General features: G+C 42.3%; 1 protein-coding gene across 4 annotated transcripts in view; it reads right to left on the minus strand.

Annotated features, from left to right (window-relative positions):
* The window catches only part of MYH11 (myosin heavy chain 11), a 53,822-nt gene that overhangs the window by 24,816 nt on the left and 10,444 nt on the right, over nt 1-18,562 (minus strand). For 3 of the 4 annotated variants that reach the window (XM_066198211.1, XM_066198215.1, XM_066198214.1), the window contains exons 3-7: nt 18,127-18,283; nt 11,375-11,402; nt 4,469-4,571; nt 2,780-2,800; nt 438-530 (exon numbers count right to left, since the gene is read on the minus strand). In XM_066198211.1, coding sequence (XP_066054308.1) covers nt 438-530; nt 2,780-2,800; nt 4,469-4,571; nt 11,375-11,402; nt 18,127-18,283 — 402 coding nt within the window. The remainder of the gene's footprint in view (nt 1-437; nt 531-2,779; nt 2,801-4,468; nt 4,572-11,374; nt 11,403-18,126; nt 18,284-18,562) is intronic. The other variant, XM_066198212.1, reaches the window with a different exon arrangement.

The raw sequence follows: 18,562 nt of genomic DNA on the forward strand, positions 1-18,562 counted from the left end.
TAACTCCAATCTGTACTAAGTGTTTTTTTCTTTTTTCTCTATTTTCTATTTAATATCTTAACTGTGCCATAACAATAACACCTTATGAGATATATACTCAACAATGGTGCAAAGAAAATGGAAATAACAGATTTGGTTTGTGAATACTCTGAAGGTGGATGGATATGTACTAGAGCAGGAGGTGACTCCAAAAGGTAACACATAGACTGCTAAGACATTGTAAAAAGACAATGTTACTGTCAAGTGTGAGCCTGATCTTTATTCTTCCATCAAGCCAGATTCCTATTTCAGAAGGGAATTTTAAACTGTTTTTAAGGGATCAGTTTTATAGCTGTCTTTAGAGAGGATCACTGATGGGGGCCACTGTCTGTACACTGGGTTTTAAAAGGTGTTTTACCTCCCCCCGACACAGACTGAACTGGATTTCTCCTACTTACGAATCTGGAGGAGTTGTCATTCTTCACAGTTTTGGCATTTCCAAAAGCTTCAAGAATAGGGTTTGCCTGGAGAAGCTGTTTTTCCAGCTCACCCTAAAATTCATTCAGAAGCAGTTAACACTAAATTTCATAATTACTTAGTTGAAACTAACACTTGAACATGGGAGAGAAAGGTGAAACCTAATTTAAGCCTCTAATTTTTGGGTTTTTTTGCCAAATACTGCATTTCACGTGGATTTGTTTTCATTCTATTAATCTTTGTGTTTATCTGTTTGTGCAATTGACTGCTGCCCTGTATACATGTGTCTTTTCCAGCCTTGTTGCCTGTGACAGATCAAACTCTATTAATCTGTTTAGCATCACGACTGGCCTTCCTTTTTAAAAAAAAAAGGGTCATTCAATGTTAATTATTTTTTCCAGTTTAATATAATTTTTAAAAGGGATATTCTTTAATGAACCTCTAGCATGTCTTTTCCAAGTTAGTTTATTGAGACCCTTTGCTAGCAAAAGACAATGTAATTAGAATAACTTGCCAGGAATAATTTTAATGTAATGCAGCACAAAGCTACAAAGCAGATTTCATCAAGTCTATTAATAATGATCCATGCAAGGCTACATAGGTTAAATATGGAATTGCATCGATTTATTTCAAACTAGGATAACGAATTCTCATGCAAACACGCAAACTTCATATTATATTGTTAATTGTGATTGGTAATTGCTAAGGAAACAAATCATGCAATGAAACAAGCATGCATTCTATATATTCAATTCTATATATTTACCTCATCCTATTTCTAAGCAAATCAATGAAGTTGAAAAAATACTTTACATATGTATACAACTTTTCAGAACTTTTCATTCAACTCTGTCTTAGGAGATCATTTACATTCACATTTACTTTGCCACACTATTCTTTGAGCACTACTCTGTAGTAATATGCATAATTTCAAACAACTCACCCTGAAAAGGAAAAAGTCCTTGACAGATAATAAGATATAATTTAAACAATTTTAATTAGAAATGAAGGCAATATTTCATTTGAATCTAGAAAATAATTTGGAAGATGAAAGTGTGTCCCAATTAGTGTGCAAATCTGGTAACCTTTTTCTAAACGTCACTCCTGAATGCCTTGTAACATCTGTGTCAATGGTGATAGCTACCTCAAAAAATATTATTAAAAAGCTTACTCCCTAAGAGCTGGAGGAAGAGGGAAGGAAGATTTCCTAACAAGTTCATGCAGGAATCCCAGAATAAGAAATGAATTCCTAGAACTCCCTGAAGATTCTCTGTACTGGGCAGCTCTGTCCGGTTACACTCTGTAAAATCTCCAGTATAAGCAAAGGGTGTTGCTGCAATCAGATGGTGACATCTAAAATAGAACCTTGTCTGTTAAAATGAGACAGACACCACCTGCTTCTGCTGAGAACTGAACTATGCCCTAAACCTGGGTACAAAACTTTGGCTCCAGATGGCCAGCACTGTGTACAGCTCTGAAGTCTACCAACCTCCACAGAAGTGCCCATACCAACCATGAAATAATTTATTTTTTTGAGAGAGATTGTCAAAGGAAGTACTAAATTAACTAAGGGGCAACACTGTCATAGCTGAAATCTGAGAGGCAGCAGTCAGAACGGGGCAAAAAAGACTGCATGAAAGAAAATAAATCCCATTTTCCTGGCACAGAAATACCAAGAATGTGCCAGCAAACCTGCCTGTATTCCCAAAGCATTGCCATGTGGTGTGGCACACAGAGAGGAGGGCCCGTAACACCTGCAGACAGGTGCTGCAGTGGGAATTGCTCTGTTACACGTCACAGCAGCGAGCTAAGAACATGCTAACTCTTGTGGTGGTGAACAATTCTCAACAGTTACATGGAAATGTAAAATTCCAAGCAATAACAAATGGAAAGCATGCAGCCAAACAAATCAAACACCGTGAGGTTTAGGAATTATTTCACAACAGTCCTAAAAAGTTCAACCTGAAGCACAGAAAGCATTTGGGTATTTCATTCAGAAACCACATTGTTTCATTTCAGGCTGAATGGCTCTTCCAGGATCGTGGGAAATTTAATTCAAACTATGGCAATTTGAACACACACACAGATACAGAAGAGGGTGATATTTGAAAGATGACCCTGCCTGTGTCAGACCTCATTCTTTACCATGGAGCCTGACACAGTTAGGGTTGATTTGTGAGAGCATTTGGTGCTATTGTTGCTTTTTTATCAGATCATACAACATATTTCAACAAAATCTCTCTTAAATTTTTGGGGTGCAACAATAGCATGCAGATCTACACTCAGTGCCTTAAACACACATCAAACAGTCTAAGTTACTCACGTAGGCAAAAGATGGACCTTGCTGTGTTGGATAACATGGTATAAAACAAGTGTCAGTATAATTTCCATTAGACAGACATTTTTTATTGTTCTTCCTGTACTTAAATAACAAGTACACAGTTTCCATGCAAATAAACCCGGAATACAGATATGAACAACCTATTGCAGACACACCAAGGGTAGAAATACCATTACATACATAGAGCATTTCAACTGAAGAAAAGAAAAGACCTGAAGCAAAGAGATGGGATTTGGATCCAGTCCCAGCTTAGTCTCTCATGACCAGACAAGGGCAAGTTTTTTTCTGCTAAATCCCCAGTTCTTCTCCGGTGTATTTTGTTACTCATTATATTTTAATGACTGAAATTGCAGTGTCAGTAGTCCTAATCACTGAATTACTATTTGTCAGCATGATATAGAACAAATTAGACTTTTTCTCAGCTCTTCTCTGATGGATATTTGACTTCAGGTCTGTCTCGGGGCAAATTTGGTCCCGAGACTCACAAAATTCCCCAGAGGAGTCAGCAGCAACTGCAGTTAGGGATGGCCTTGGCAGCCCAAGTTCATTTCCCCCAGCTACTGAGCAGGGACTCAGTAGGAAGAAATGACTTTTTTGCATAAACATTAAATATTAAACATTAGCCTTGGACTGTTTCCACTAAATTGAATCACAGATTCCTAGGAAATACTACTCAAAAGGACATTTACTCCCTCCCCTTCTCCAAATTAGAATCCACTGTACATAAAATCCCAGTTATTTGTGGTGGAAGAGGGAGGGCTGCACACCTCATGCTCTGCTGACACCTGGGCAGGGGCAGCTGTGAGACCCAGCACAGGGGTGGTCATGAGATTTTACTTTATTTCCCACTTCCCTACTAATTATTTATCTTGCACCCAATCTCGTGCTTGAGACACGATGAAATGTCTTCCTCAATTAAGCCTGTTTTGTCATAAAAGTGAATTGCTTCATTTTTTTTTTTGCCGAAGTTTTGAGTTACATTTGAAAGGCTGGGAATGATGTAGGACCTGGAGTTGTATCGTTGAGAAGAGCAAAGACAGCTGAGAGCCTCAGCCGTGGTAATGATCTCCAGGAACTGGGCAGGTATAAGGTTCAAAGCAAGAAAATGAACTTCAGTCTGTCAGGCAGGACTATTACAAATTTTGAAGGAACAAAGCACTCAGAAAAAATTGTGCCTTTCAAAATTGTTACCTCTGACAGAGCAGTAAAAAAAGAGACAAGTTTTATACTTGGGACTCTTTGCTAGTCAGTAAGAAGACTTACTAACAAATCCAATCAAAACCTTGGAAGTTTAAATGCTGGTATACATTTTTGTGATGCAGTTGGACAACATGTTAGTTACAGGCTTTTCCAAACTTCTCAGTTGGCAGAGGTCAAGGGTAAAACAAGGACTCGAGCCCCTGCAGACTTCAAGGCCTTCATGCTGGGATATAAATAGGTGCTGTGCCTATGGAGAGCTATGAATGTTTCTGTTCTCCCTAAGCACATTCTGATTTGATGCCTAAGATGGTGTCAGACAAATTTTTTTCTTCCATAAACACAGAGCTGTGACGTGACTGTGTACTCCTAATATGCCAAGTGTTTGACAAGGCACAGTCCCTGCCTTGCAGAGTCACCTCAGGGCAGCCCCAGGGTCCTGGGGCAGAGCTGGGGAGGGAAGAGCTCACTTACAGTGACGCTGGTGTCCTTTTTGCCTTTATGTGATGAAGCAACAACAGCCAGGTACTGAATGACCTTTTTGGTATTTTCTGTCTTGCCAGCGCCAGATTCACCTCTGAGGGGAAAGGAAATAACACAAAAGAAGGTGGGTAACCAGTGGAGTCTTTCTGCCATGTAGAGGTTCATAACTTATAAAAACAGGGCTGGAAACTGCCCAGCTCAGTTCTTATCTACCCCAGAACACCACCTCCCAAACCCACCTGACTTCAGCCTGCAAAGAATGCATTATCAGAGTTATATCTCTGTCCTGCTAGTATTTTGAGTGGACATGGAGCCATTTCAGGGAATTGTAAAAGATGATGCATTTTTGAACAGCAGTTCATCTTGCTTTGGCAGTATCTGAACACTTATGAGAAGTGGAGTTGGCAGGGAGTCTGCTCGTGTTTTAAGACCAAAAAATACAACATTAACTATGATGTGATGCAGCAGTAAAAGAAAACATCAGCAGTAATACAATGGTTTTCTCTTCTGAAACTCTGGCATTAAAGCAGACTAACAGCTTGATCCTGAACTTTGTCTTCAGATGCTCCTTGAATTCAGTGGGACCAGGCATGGAAGTCCCTGAGGTGTCCCTGCTCACTGGTAATGAGGGACCTCGTGGGGAGATGTCTGACCAGCAGAACTGGCATCCCAGCTCTGCTCCATGCACTGTCCCTTGGGAAGCAGGAAGGCAGTGGTAACTTTTTCTCTCTTGGAAGACTTCCAGGTTAAGTTTATTTACAACTCTTAAACCCTCTCTTAAAGTAAAAGAGTGGTTTTCAAAGTACAGATTTACAGGGTCTTTTCTCAATAGAAATTTCCAGCCAATTTTCCTCTCTAAATGTGACATTACATCATCTTATGTCTTTTAGATACCTCTGGCTCTGATGATTGTATTGTATGGACAAAAATGTTGCTTTACTGTCCTGCTCAGGAGTCTAAAAAGGTGGTAACGTGGGTGTGGATGTAACAATCGAGTTTTATCAACTGAGCTGGTGCTGTGAGAAAAGCAACAATCTAAGCTGGAGCTCTTTTTCATTGGATCTATAATAAAATGGATTTTTTTAAAAAAATAAAAGAACAATACATTCAAAAACTCCAGAGATGTTTATCTGCTCTTTTGAGCCTGAAACTGTTTAGCTGAATCCACTGCAGTTCTGCTTCTTTTCCTAATTAGGAAATACAGGAGTTAATTTCCCTACCAAAGAACCAGTGATAAATGGACATAAAAATATGGAGAAGTGCCGGACAGAACTTTCAATACAGACTGACATTGATATAAACCTTAGGAAACCAGAAACAATTCCTGCCTGAGGTACGACTTGATAAGAACTGTTTCTTCTGGCTTTTAGAGTTTGAACCACAAATAATTGAGATTAATAGATTCTTTTTTCACAAGACCTGGGTTAATTTGCAGAGTTTAGAGATTGGATCCATCTCCGCCTGGGCTCCAGTGCTAAAACATTTCTATGTTTTATTGATAAAAAATTAAGTGTCCCGGGAACAATTCCAAACCAAGCACACCGATTTGAAGACATATGCATACAAACTTTTCAAATAAATCTACCTTACAGCTTTGTTTCTTTGGAAAATAAAACAACCAAAACAGCTTTCTTCAAACAAACCCTGGGCTTTGAACTATTCCATTTTATTAAGGGTTATTTGTAGTTCATCACATCAGCGTTGCATTTCCTTTCTCCCAGGGCAACAGTGCCCATCTTTTGGCTTTTCCCTGAATCCCTGTGAGTATTACCATATATGGCATCATTTTGCTTGTAATTATCCCTAATGCTCCTTAACTCTTTGCTTCCGAACAGGCCGAGGGCTTTCCTGTTTTCTGCAGACGGATTTTGGGGCTTGAACTTCCTTTTGTAATAGACAATAAAAAAGTTCCCCAACATGAAATAGAAAACACACAGAACGTCAACTGCTTTAGGTTAATTAGGAAAAAAGTCTCCAAGGTCAATAAGGTATGAAGAATAATGTCTCTAGCTGATGAATACATCTGATTTTCAACATGTCAGATCAGTCATAAATGTCCACGACAACAGACAGGTCTGATAAACGAGTATCCACTTAACATCAGTAGCCCTCACACTCTGAAGGATGTCACAGCCATGTGACACCTGATTTCACCTCAATGATGAAGTGCCACGTGTTTGTAAATGTACTGAGGAGGACCAATGGCTAGGTCAGGTCAGTGTCTCTAAGTAGCAAGAAGTTTACCAAGGGAGACCCAGGAGGAGGAGGAGAGCATGTGAATATCTTAGTTCACTTCAAGGTGGATGAAACTCCTCCTAGAGATATTGAGCTGCAACAAAATTGGCCATGCAGAGCAGGTTTTTTCTCTGCATCTGCCTTGAAGTGCTATCATTTCTGAGGGGGCAGAAACAACTTCCATTGTGAGATGGTGTGAGAAATCCCACCTCTTTTAAAATCTGCTTGCTCTCTTGAGCTCAGTGACTGAATTTTTAAAGACGGATCTTTTTCCCGGTGGTTCTGGCATGGACCATACTTGATGTAGTTCCTGCCAGGAGGCATCTCCTCCTTTCTTCTGAGCACCCGTTTTCCTTAGACTTCATTATGTTCCAAGTAGGTGTTTCCATATAAATGCTGTTACCACTCTTCTAACCATCATCTTTAGGAAGCAGAATGACCATTTGTTTAACTGAAGCCTCTCAAATAATTCTTTTTCCTGCCATACCCAAGGGAGCACATTTACTACCAGTGCTGTTCTTTGCACCCAGCTCAGACTGCCAATGCAAAAAGCCAGATCAAAAGCAAGTCCCACTGCACAGCTCTGAGCAGCCCAACAGCAGTACTTCAGCTGCTTCCTGTGCAAGTTTTCCTCCTGAGAAACTCTCTGGCTCTCCCAGATCAAAGGGCCCCACTAGGCTAACAGGCTTGCTCTGTTAAAAATAACACTCTCACATTATGGGGTATCACTGAAAATTCTCCTTCCCTCATTGCTTGCCAGATATTGTTTTAGGACCTCAGTACAGGATTTAAAGCACATAAACTCATATATATAGTGCTCAGCTGTAATATAGTTTTTGTACCTCTTGAGCTACAAAATCCTCCATGGCTCCACTACCTTCAACTTAAATGAAAGTTATCCCAGCTAGGATAAGTTTCCAAAGAAGAACAAGGTGACACTAGCAAATTGTTGGGCTTGAGCCTGTGGTGCAGCTAGGACTCCTGTACATTTGGGAACAACTGAGAAAAGTTAGCTTTAAAAGCGTATTTTCTTCTGTTGTTGCTGAAAATGTGAAAGCTTTCCATGTTAATATTATGATATGAGACTTAGCTTAATTCCACTTTTGGAATCCTCTGAAAAGCAACAACAGAATTTATTTTCAGCGTCTGTTTCAGTAAGCAATGAACCACAAGAATTGCCCGTTCACACATCCCTTAATCCGGCCGTGCTGGCGCTGTGGGAAGCCCCCCGTGGGCAGGGCACTCAACGAGGGGCTCTAAATCACATTAGGGCTTGGCAGCCTTTGCCCTGACTACGGGATGTGCAAACATAATGAAAAGATTTGTCCTGGACCAGCTGTACCCCACTGGAGAGTTGCCTCAGAAGCCACTGATCCTACGGGTTTGCTTCCAAGACAATTCCCAAAGGAGCCGGAGCGGGGTCAGCACCAAGCTCCAGGAGATATCTGTGTGGGACAGGGGCCAGGCAGCAGTGCCTGCCAGCTCCAGCCTTTGAGATTTCCTGGGCTGGGAAAGAGCAGTTCAGCTCTCTTCTGGAGGAGTCTTTTGACTAATGGGGCTTTGCAGTTTGGAGATGTTCTGGATGATTTTGGTTCTTGACGCGTGTCAGGGAAGGAAATGGGCTGGAGTGCCATGGCCAGGTGAGGCTCTGGAGAGAGCCCAGAGAGAGGAGAGGGGAGAAAAAGGGGAAAAGGGCAGGATGGTCACTGCCCCACTAAGTGTTTTGTCTGTTCCCATAGCAAATTAAGTGGAAATATAACCCTGCTACTTCCCTGTATTTATAGAAGCTGTTCAAACTGAATGCATGTTTTAAAACCAGGAAGGTAATGAAAAAGTACTTGATTAGAGCTGCAGGTATTTCCCAAGTACTCATTCCCACAGAGTTCACAATACCCCAAACACTCCGAACTTTGATCAGATTTTCTCATTCTTTTAAGGCAGCTTTTTCAACTGAAACTTGTGCGCAGTCCTCTAAGCCGCATTTGCTTTCTAGAAAAGACTCTACCTGCTCTTTTCAGGAAATGGCTAAAATATGATAACCCCAAGATCAGACAGGTTTATGAGGAAATGGTTGAAACTCTCATGTGGTTAGCTATGCAAATAAGCACTTGTGGAATTTTTAGTGAAAAACGTTTTGAAAACTCCAGGAGAAACCACTTGTGTCTTTAGAAAGCAAACAAGAGGGAGAAGTCTCCTTTGAGGGCTTGTGCCTTTACTGACATCAGAGGGAGATTGAAAAGCCACAAGTCACAGGCAGGAATTTCAGGATATCCCAATAGCCAGGCAGAGCAGTGAAGGCTGCTCAGAGCAGTGCAGAGACCAAGACACAAGGGCAGAAAAGTCTTACCTGCCCTGATTTTCAGACACACAAAAGAGGAAGATGTCATATTTCATGCCTTTAGTGCAATATTATGTATTGTGTATGTATTGTATATGTTATGCTACCCTGTGTTATGTTACAATAACGCAGCCACAGATACATTAGTGAACACGGCCATGGTATAAAGTTTTTTGTGCTGTAATGTGCATGATAAAATGTGGGATTTTGAGGCTGACTGTAAAGCGCCAGAGAGCAGCTGGCAGGGAATGACACCAGAGGATGTTCAGTGATGCCACCCCTGGGAAACAGCTAACGGGAAAAGGATGTGTGTGCTCAGAGGATAGGAGGCCAAGGGCAGTATGAGTGGAGTTATTAATGAAATGTAGAGAAAAGAATGAAATCTGGAGAGAGAGAATTCTGAGGAAGCACTGGAACCCATGAGCATTGAAGCCAGATGGAGATTTGAAACACACCACGCTTAACGACACAAGGGGTAGGGCCTGAAAAAGAACGCAAACAGTCCTTAACCACGAGGGTAGGTTTAATGAGCTGGGGGTGAAGACACGAGAATGGGTAGATTTCTAGTCAGAAACACAGAATCAGGCTCAGTTCTCAGATGTGCCCCCCTGCCTGTGTCCCAGGAGCATTTCAGGGGATCCAGATGAATCCTTACAGCTACTCTTTTACATTTACAGCACAAAAAACCTATACCATGGCTGTGTTTACTAATTTAGGTACCAGGCCTTGGAAAGTTCAAGCCTGTAGCTATTTCAAGAAAAAATCCTGGCTGATCAATGCCATGAAGTCTTCAGTTATTGTTACATATTTTAGGCCAAAAGATAATTTCTTATAATTTCTAACGATTCTATAAAACACTGCAAATTGCTAAATTGCTTCAACTTGACAGCTGCCAAGCTGAAAGCTAAGTGAGTTTTCCTCTTTCAGCACAGCCAAATAAGGCCAAGAAAAATGTTAAACCGGTAGTGGTTAAAGTTGTGTGTATTGGTTTTAGCTTGGCCAATCTTTTTGCTTTAGAGGACATGTGAGGACTGTTTCATGCTATGGGTTGTGATGCACATCCCAACCTACAACAATTACTCTAAACATCTTGGGGAATCACTTGCTGTGCTGTTTTCAAAATGGGAAAGGCATTTCATTCTATTTTATATATTACTGGATAGAAAAGGCATTTAATTTTCTCTATTTTATGTATTACTGAACACTAGGTTTTCAGCAAAATGGCCAGTTAGTTTCAATAAATGGTAGCTGCAAGAAGTGGATCCTTTAATAGATTTTCATGAACAGAGGGCATAGATTTGCAAAAGAAAGTCCCTTTCTTGAAAACAACGATGTTCCAAAGTTAAAAGAAGATTTACTAGTGGAAAAATAAACTGAAGCACAGAAATAGAAGGAGGAAACGCATATTGTATATTAGTCTTCATAACCATGACATGCTTCATCCTGGGAAGAATGTGATGGTCAATTTTTACTTCATCATTGCAGGAATTTTAGATTTCTTTTAGATATTAATGCATTTGGGGGCAGGTTTTTGATTTGTACACTTACAAATACTGAAGCCTTGTTGTAACAGAGGTTAGAGCTGTGATAGCCCTTATGGTACCAGACACGGTAAACAATTTTTATTAGGTGATAATTTTTTTTCCAGTCAGCAGTGGCAGTCAAAAGTAATGTTATGGCTGGTGATCAGTAGCAGTGCTTTTTTGAGGGTAAATATATCTTCAGTCAGTGGCCACATTTTCTCAGATAACCTCAACCTGACAGATTACAGCATCATTGCATGAACCTGCTATAAATAATACAGGGGCCAGCTCTGCAACCATGTTTGCATTTACGAAGAATCAAATCTGATCTTTTATCAGGAAAACTGGAAAATGCCTAATTTAACAAAGACAAAATTTTGTCAAAAGCATTCTTGATGGCATTCAAGCAAATAAAACCAAATAAGCAACAGAAGAATGGGAAGAGAGTTAAAATTGAGAGTCAAGCAGAAGATCCTTGTCCAGTTCAACATTTTGAGTGATTTTTCAAAACAGGCAGGAATGACAAACCAATGGGATTTTGTGGAGTAATAACCAGTTATTCTCTGCAAACCATTAAATCTCTAAGTTCAGAAAGTCAATTTAAAGAAATAATTTTATGCATTAAAGACTTCCTGTGACCCTGATACCTGCTCTTTATCCTGTGAACAGGTCTATCTACGGAAGTAGGTTTGGGACTGGAGTTCAAGCTTACTGAAGATGAGGAGAACGTGCCCATTCCGTCAGAATTTGAATAAAGATATTGTGACATTGAGATACACTAAAACAGATGAGTTTACTTACGTGCACAGGATAGACTGGTCTTCTCTATCTGCGAATAAAGAAAAAGAATCCATTAATTAGGGAAAATGGCTTTTCTGACAGAAGCACTTATATTTGTAAGGATTTACATTGAACAGCCTAGACCTTCTAAAATCTGGCAGACCATGATTAGTAAAAAGTACTGGGTTCACATCTTATTTAATTTGCCCTTGAATTTAAATAACCATCTCTAATGGAAATATTTTGTACAAAAAAATGAACAAAAGGTTAAGAGGTCAAAAATATTTTTTGTAAATTCCATTAGAGATGAACTGTAATGAGGACAGCAAAAAGATCAGGCTCTCTGTAAGAAGATTATGACAAAATTTCAAACCTGAAACTCAAGTTTTTACTACGCTTATGAACTGTGGCCAGCAGCCCACTCGAAACAAAGTCTGGACAGATGAGGCATCAACAACTAAAATGCTTTAAGCTGGCCATGCAAAGCTTTGACTTTTGAAAGCAAAGCAGTTCAAATACCTGAATAATTTAGCCTGTATTTAATTTCAGACTGAGAGACGACTTTTATCAAGAGGACAAGTAATGTCTTTGGGAGATCTTCCAAAGAGTAAGATAAAACAAGATACTTTAGATTATACAAGATCATGTCAACAAGTATGTAAGTATTCTTCATGTTTTTTACTATGAACAGACCATCAAACACATTTTGGATCAGGGTTTATAAAAAGGAGGACCAAAGTTTCCATTCCTGCAATGTGAGGCATGTGAGAGGTTTCAGCACACCAGTGCCCAGTGTTGTGTAATGCTGCAGGAAGGGTCAGGATTGCATCCCATCTCCATCAGCTGTTCTTGGAGCAATCCTCCCTGACTATTCATTTGGATTCAGAGTTTCTCTCTATCTTCAGAACTTTCACACAGATTTTTCTGCCAAAATGCATGATGAGCATGTTTGCTGTGACCCATGCTAAAGTACAACTGTTTCCTTCACTTGTCAAACACAAGTGTCCCAGTGAGGTGAGGTATTTCCAGCCCTGGAACTACTTGGAAGCAGACTTAGACAAGGCTTTGAGCAACCAGCTCAGCACTGAAGTTTTCCCATCTTGACTGAGACTGTCAGTTTGCCTTCACAGACTGTAAAAAAAAAAATCTTCTGACTTAGGAAAATAATTCCCAGGCAGGTCAAATACATTTTTGAAAAGTGTGTTTAGTTTACACATCTGAGACTTGAGGCAGATAACGAGGCAGAATCCAGTGCTGCTGGATGGTTTGGCATTATTTATCCAAGGCAGAGGCAGCACCATCCTTTGCTCAGAGGTTCAGACATGAGCTCCTTTTGCTCAGTGTGTGGGTTAACTTGCAGGAATACCTGTCTGGTTCCTCACCCCCATTGCTGACCCTGTATGTCATCAATCCCACGAGATAATTTAAACCTATTAAAACCAATTTATTAAGCTCTCGAGTGGTAACTGCTGCCTGGCCCACAGCCAGGCTAGGAAAATCATTAGAGGATTCTGCAATGGCTTGGATTGATATTAAACAACTGTTTTACTCCCAGTTCCTCAATAGCTCTAACACTAACTGCTTTATTGATCACCACACAAGTGGCGCCACTCAACCGCTCTGTTTGGTAAATTGGTACAAAATAACTCATTCCTCATTTTAATTGGAGGTATTTGTCAGCAATCAGCACTGCAGGACTCTTCCACAGAAACATTTGGGAGGAGAGGAGCTGTGAGCCATGTTTGTTTTTCACTGCAGGGTATCGGCTAGTCTTTCTTTTAGGTCAAAAAAGTGAGACCATGGAAGAACTTCTGCTAAAAATACATTGTTGTGTAAATAGAAACCATGGGCATATATTGATATTGCATCACTAACCCATAAATACCGTAAAGAAAATAAAAGAGACTCTTGATACTGAGTTGCCAGTGGAATTTCTGAGCTCAGGGAACATTAGAAAAAGCTGGTCTCCAAGCCAAGTATTTTCTCACTACTCGTTGCTGCCCTTCTTTTGCTCCTCAGTAGGGGAACGCTCCCAAAGGTGTCTCACAGGCTGGCCCACCACGGGGGCTGCGGGAGTGCCTGTGAAGGGGCAGCCTGGGGATGTGTAAGAGCAGAGGAAGGATTGGGAAGGTCAGAAGTTGCACCAAATATCCTCAGGGATAGGTTAATCATGGGAGAAACCTCATGCTGGCAAACTGTGCTGTGCACACCCACGGAGGGAGAATTCCAGATGTTGTTCTGTCTCCTCCATCAGTTCCAACTGCAACTCGAAGGATGAAACGCATCAGGAAGTCCAGTCCTGCTCTGTTATGGCCTGAGCTGCAGATACTGGTCCCATTTACTCTCAAAGACTCTCCCATGGGATTGATCCTATTTCTGTTCTGGAATGTTTCATTCTATACTGAAAAGCCTGTGCCCTGCTTTGTGAGTCTGCAACTTTATGTGGTTAGATCTATCAAAAGAGAAAGAGCTGTATAAATAAAACTCCTTAAATATAATTCATGGGGCTTAAAAAGCAACAAAATAGGTCTTCTAGAGTCTAATATCCTTTTGGGTAATGCCTTTTAAGAAAATTTGACACCACCTGGAAGCGTAGGGACCTGGACTCTACCTCCTGTAGATATGAGATGTTTAAACATTTTTTAAAATTTTCTCCTCAGTTTTTAATAGAGACCTACCCTTACATTATAAACCTCACCAGCTTTCCTAAATGTGCAGCAGAGTTGTTGTTTGTTTTGTGTTGTTTTTTTTTTTTTTCTGGAATTTCCTTACTTTTTTCACCCAACACCTCCAGTTTGCCTGAAAGAATTCTTGCCCCTCTGTTCATGATAGACCAGTTAGCTCTGCTTAATCACAAACAAAATCAGATGGTTTATCACAATGAAGCAGCAAGTTGGCAGCTTTACCATAAAAGGAAAAAAAACCAGACTGAAACCATGTTCCCCCACTCACTTACTGCTTTACATTTGTTAATAACTGTACTGCCTAAAGGGGACATTTCTGTGCAGTCCTGCTGAGGACACAGTAAACAGATGGCTTCTCACAGCAGCCTCCTTTTCTAAGGCCTTGGGAACTGTGTTTCCCTCCCATACCTCCAAGTAACTACCAGGTTGTTTGTTTTTCCATTTTTAACTCAAGCTTGCAAAAAAAAAAAAAAAAAACCAACAAAAAAGGCTCTACAGAAAATAATCTCCTTGAATCTGCAGAAAGCTGTAATATATCTCCTCCCTGATGATTCACTGCCAGAAAACTTCATAAAGTTTCGATAAACCAACTACACAAAAACTTCAGTGACTACTTCTGCGTAACGTGACTCTTCACATTTGTGTTGTCTCTCACTTCTTGTCTGTTTCTGCAGGGAAGATGACAGAAGGCAGCAGAATTACTCCTCCTCACCGGGCAGAGTCTCAGCCTCACCATCACTGGAGGCTGGCAGTGCTGCAGGTAGGGACATCCACCCACCTCCAGCTCCTCTTCCCTGCCTGCTGCGCCTCCTCCTCGCTGCTGTGAGCAGCATTCACAGCCCACACTGTGCCCCAGGAGGGGGAACCACTGCAGCACAGCAAAGGGCCAGGGATGGCTTTCACCCGCAGCAGTTCTGCACCATGGCTGCATGAAGGATCCTGCTGGCAGTGCAGGGGTTGGGATGGGGATCAAGCTCTCCGCATGGAGCTACTTCATCCCAAACACAGGAGAGAGCAGAGGGTGCAGGAGCAGGGGGAAATGTTTTACGATTGCAGCCTCCAAGTGTAGTAGTAATAATCTGTAGCTAATCTGTAAACACAGCCAGGAGGGACCAGTTCAGCTCCTGGGGACACACACACACACAAATGCTCTTGTAGAATTCTCAGTTTTGGGGATTAAAGGCAATTAAAGTTTATTCTCATTCTGGCTGGAAATGAGCATCCATGGCTGTGCCTGGGCAATGATCAAACTGCATTAGTGACATGGTAATCAGCAGATTCAACAAGACACCCAGCACTCCTGGCTGAGCACGAGACAGCATGACTGTGATTTCCAAAAGGGTTTTAGGTGCTCAGAACCACTTGAAACAAGTGGAAATTTTATCTTTGCCCAGCCAACATCTTTGATAATTCCTGTGTCCGGGGAGATTTCAGCTTTTCTGCATATTTGGAAGAAAGTCTGATTATCTGATTGCTGATAGCTCTGGCTAAGTGTTTTTATCAGAACAGCTTTGATGGGAGTTAAACATCATCCCTAAGGAATACATGAACCAAGTAAGTCTCTGAAGCAGAGGAGGAATGCAGTGTGCACAGCTCGAGTTTGGTGCTGGATGTTTGTGCCAACACAGGGGAGGGTGAGAATGTGGAGGGCTGTGATTCCCAGCTGATGAACCTGCAGTAGGACCAGGGATCTGCAGACACAGAGGCTTGGTTCACCAAGAGATAAAGGATCCCTGAGACATCTGAACAAGCTGGTTGCTCTGGGCCAAGTGGCCCTGGTCATGAAATACCACAATAGAATTCCTCAGTCTCATGAATCTACGACATATTTTACTTTGGCAAGCAGAAACTATGCAAGTTTCCAGATAAGGAGCAGTACTGACTTCTCACAGGGAAAATGTTTAGTGCTCTGATCCATGTTTATGAGTAAGAAATTCTGTTTATATTCCATTTGAGAATATGCTCACAACCTCCTGAAGCTCCCTGTGCCTATACATGCTGCGTGCTCACACAGAACCACGTTCACGCCCACTTTCACCACTCCAACGTGAACAGAATTTTGGCTGAATAACCAGAGTTATTTTGAGGGGTTGGTTTAGTTTTATGCACAAAACACGAGTAGGTTTTTACAAACAAAAGCACAGCTTTAAAAGCAGCTGGGGCCCTCTCCAGAGATGGAGAGACTCCAAGATGACATGTGCAAGTAAAACGTGGGTGTCCTGGGCTTGTGCTGGGAGCTCTGGTGGTTCCACTTGCTGGCTGCCATGCCAGCTGTGCGTGGTTGGGGTGGGAAGCAGTGAAAGAGCATCCTCCTAAAGGTTCAGCTGATCACCTGCTCCCTCCTTGCTCCTTTCTATTTGCCCTCCCCCTCCTCTCTGCTGCCCGGAGGAATTGCAATGGGGGCACATGAGTAAGGAGGAGTAACTCCCCAACGGCTAGTAAGGCCAGGAAATTACTCTGGGCACCAAAAGAAGTGAATTGTTAGGAGCCTGCACTCTTGCTTCCTCCATCCTCCAGCACCCAGCCTGGGAGACACAGCTGAACCCGTGCTGTTCTAAGTGCAGTTAATGGCCACAGTGAGGGCAAACCAGCTCCAGTGGCTTCCCAGTGCTCAGGAGAATGTGCTGGGAGGGACAGGAGGCAGAGAGAGGAGGAGTGGGAGACATCCCTGTGCTGCTTGGATCAGGCTCCTCTGTGCTGAGCCTAGCTTCACTTTGGGCAGAAAACTCATGTATTGGCAGGACAAGACAATTCTGTTTCAGCATAGGCTGCAGTCATATGGTGGGTTTTCCCCTTTCCTACAGATAGCTTACAGCCCTTTCCTATTGTTTCCCCCCCCTTCATTTCTAGAGACAAGTTCAGTACCCTGCACAACTGCTGATGGTCTGTAGGAGCCAGGAGCTTCTTCCAGATCTCTCCTCAAGGCTTGCTGCTTAAATAGAGGATCAGAGGGAGGAATGGCTTCAGGGCCTGCTCAGAGCCCTGGGCAGTGCTGGATGCAGAGCACAGTGCTCAGGAGGGAAGCTGGAGCACAGATATGTGACTGTGGCTTAGGGGGATGACCTTCTGCCAAGTAAGTTTTTTATAACTATGATTACATCCCGTAGTGTGTAGGAAGATCTGGTTTCGGGATATTTTTGTTGCTTTATTGGTCCTCCTCTGCTGCAGTGTAGCTCTGCCTTCTGGGAGGCACTTAAATAAAAGAACAGAAATAGCTCCAGAAAAGAAATGTCATACAAGCCATAGGAAAGGAAAAAAGTCCTAATCCTGGGGAGCCCTGAACTTCAGGGCCAAGCCTGTGAATCTTGCTGAGCCATAGCTGTCAGCTGGAATTTCTGTAGGGTCAGGGTCCTTATGAGGGCATATACACTTCAAAATATTTTGTAGAGCTCCTGGTTTCCTGTATGACCCAAGGTCGATGTGAGATGGCACCAGGTCATGCCCTATGGTCTGGAGGGGTTGCAGCCTCCTATATCCATCACTTTAGCTTTTCCATCCCTAAATGATGGTTTTCCTTATAATAAAATCCCCTCAGTCTATCAGAATTGGCTGCAGGAGGAGGAGAGCACTGTGAATTTTGGGAGTTTGTTTGCACCCTTTGGAGCCCGACTGCTTTACCATTGCTCATTGGAGCAGCTGGAAAACAGAGCACATCTCACTCAGGGTTCAGGACATCAGGCTGTAGGGAGAGCAGCCCCAAAACACAGTTTGAATCTTTGCTTTGCTGGGGGGGAGAGAGCAGCAATGCCGACAGATCCAGCAGAGCTCCCTGCTAACTTTGGAATAGTCTCCACTGCCGGAGAGGGAGCATTTTCCATGCCCGTATTTGCCAAAACTATTTGCTCGACTTTGAAACCTTCCCACATGCCTCGACACAGATGGGTAAAAGGATTGTTTTTCCTTTTTGAGTCACAGTGTTTGCGGACCGCTGCTCCTGCCAAAGAATTCCACTGAAACTTCTAGAAAGGCAGCGGAGGCCTGTGTGAGAGCCCTTCCCTGGCTGGGTGCTGGCAGGGGCACGTGTGGAGCTCGCAGGTGTGTGTGTGGCAGCTGCAGGGCAGGGCTGCAGCCCGGGCTGGGCTGTCCTACCTTGCAGCATGCTCCTGTAGGCCGTGTCGGCGATGGCGTAGATGTGCGGCGGCATCTCGTGCCTCTTCTTGCCCTTGTACATGTCAATGATCTTCTCGGAGTAGATGGGCAGCTGCTTGTAGGGGTTGATCACGACGCAGAAGAGACCCGAGTAAGTCTGCAAAATTCAAATTAAAGCCGGGGTTAACATCACGTGCCGTGCCCAGGCTGGGAAACACTGCGCTGGATTGATGGGATTCTGGCGAGCGTCACTCCTTTGTGTTCTGCCCAGGGTAACAAATGGAGCAGAGATTTTCTGAATGTGTCCTAAGGGCACAAATTATTATCTCTAGTAAGTGAGCTGCTGGAAAGTAGGTGAATTTAGCAATCTGTAGAAACACCATGATCAGATGTTAGAGCTCCTTAACTTCAGTTGTTTTCATAATCCATGCCCTTA

The sequence above is a fragment of the Chamaea fasciata genome, unplaced genomic scaffold (genome assembly GCF_029207755.1).
Source record: "Chamaea fasciata isolate MVZ Bird 193981 ecotype frontalis unplaced genomic scaffold, bChaFas1.0.hap1 SCAF_16, whole genome shotgun sequence".
NCBI classification, from domain to species: domain Eukaryota; kingdom Metazoa; phylum Chordata; class Aves; order Passeriformes; family Sylviidae; genus Chamaea; species Chamaea fasciata.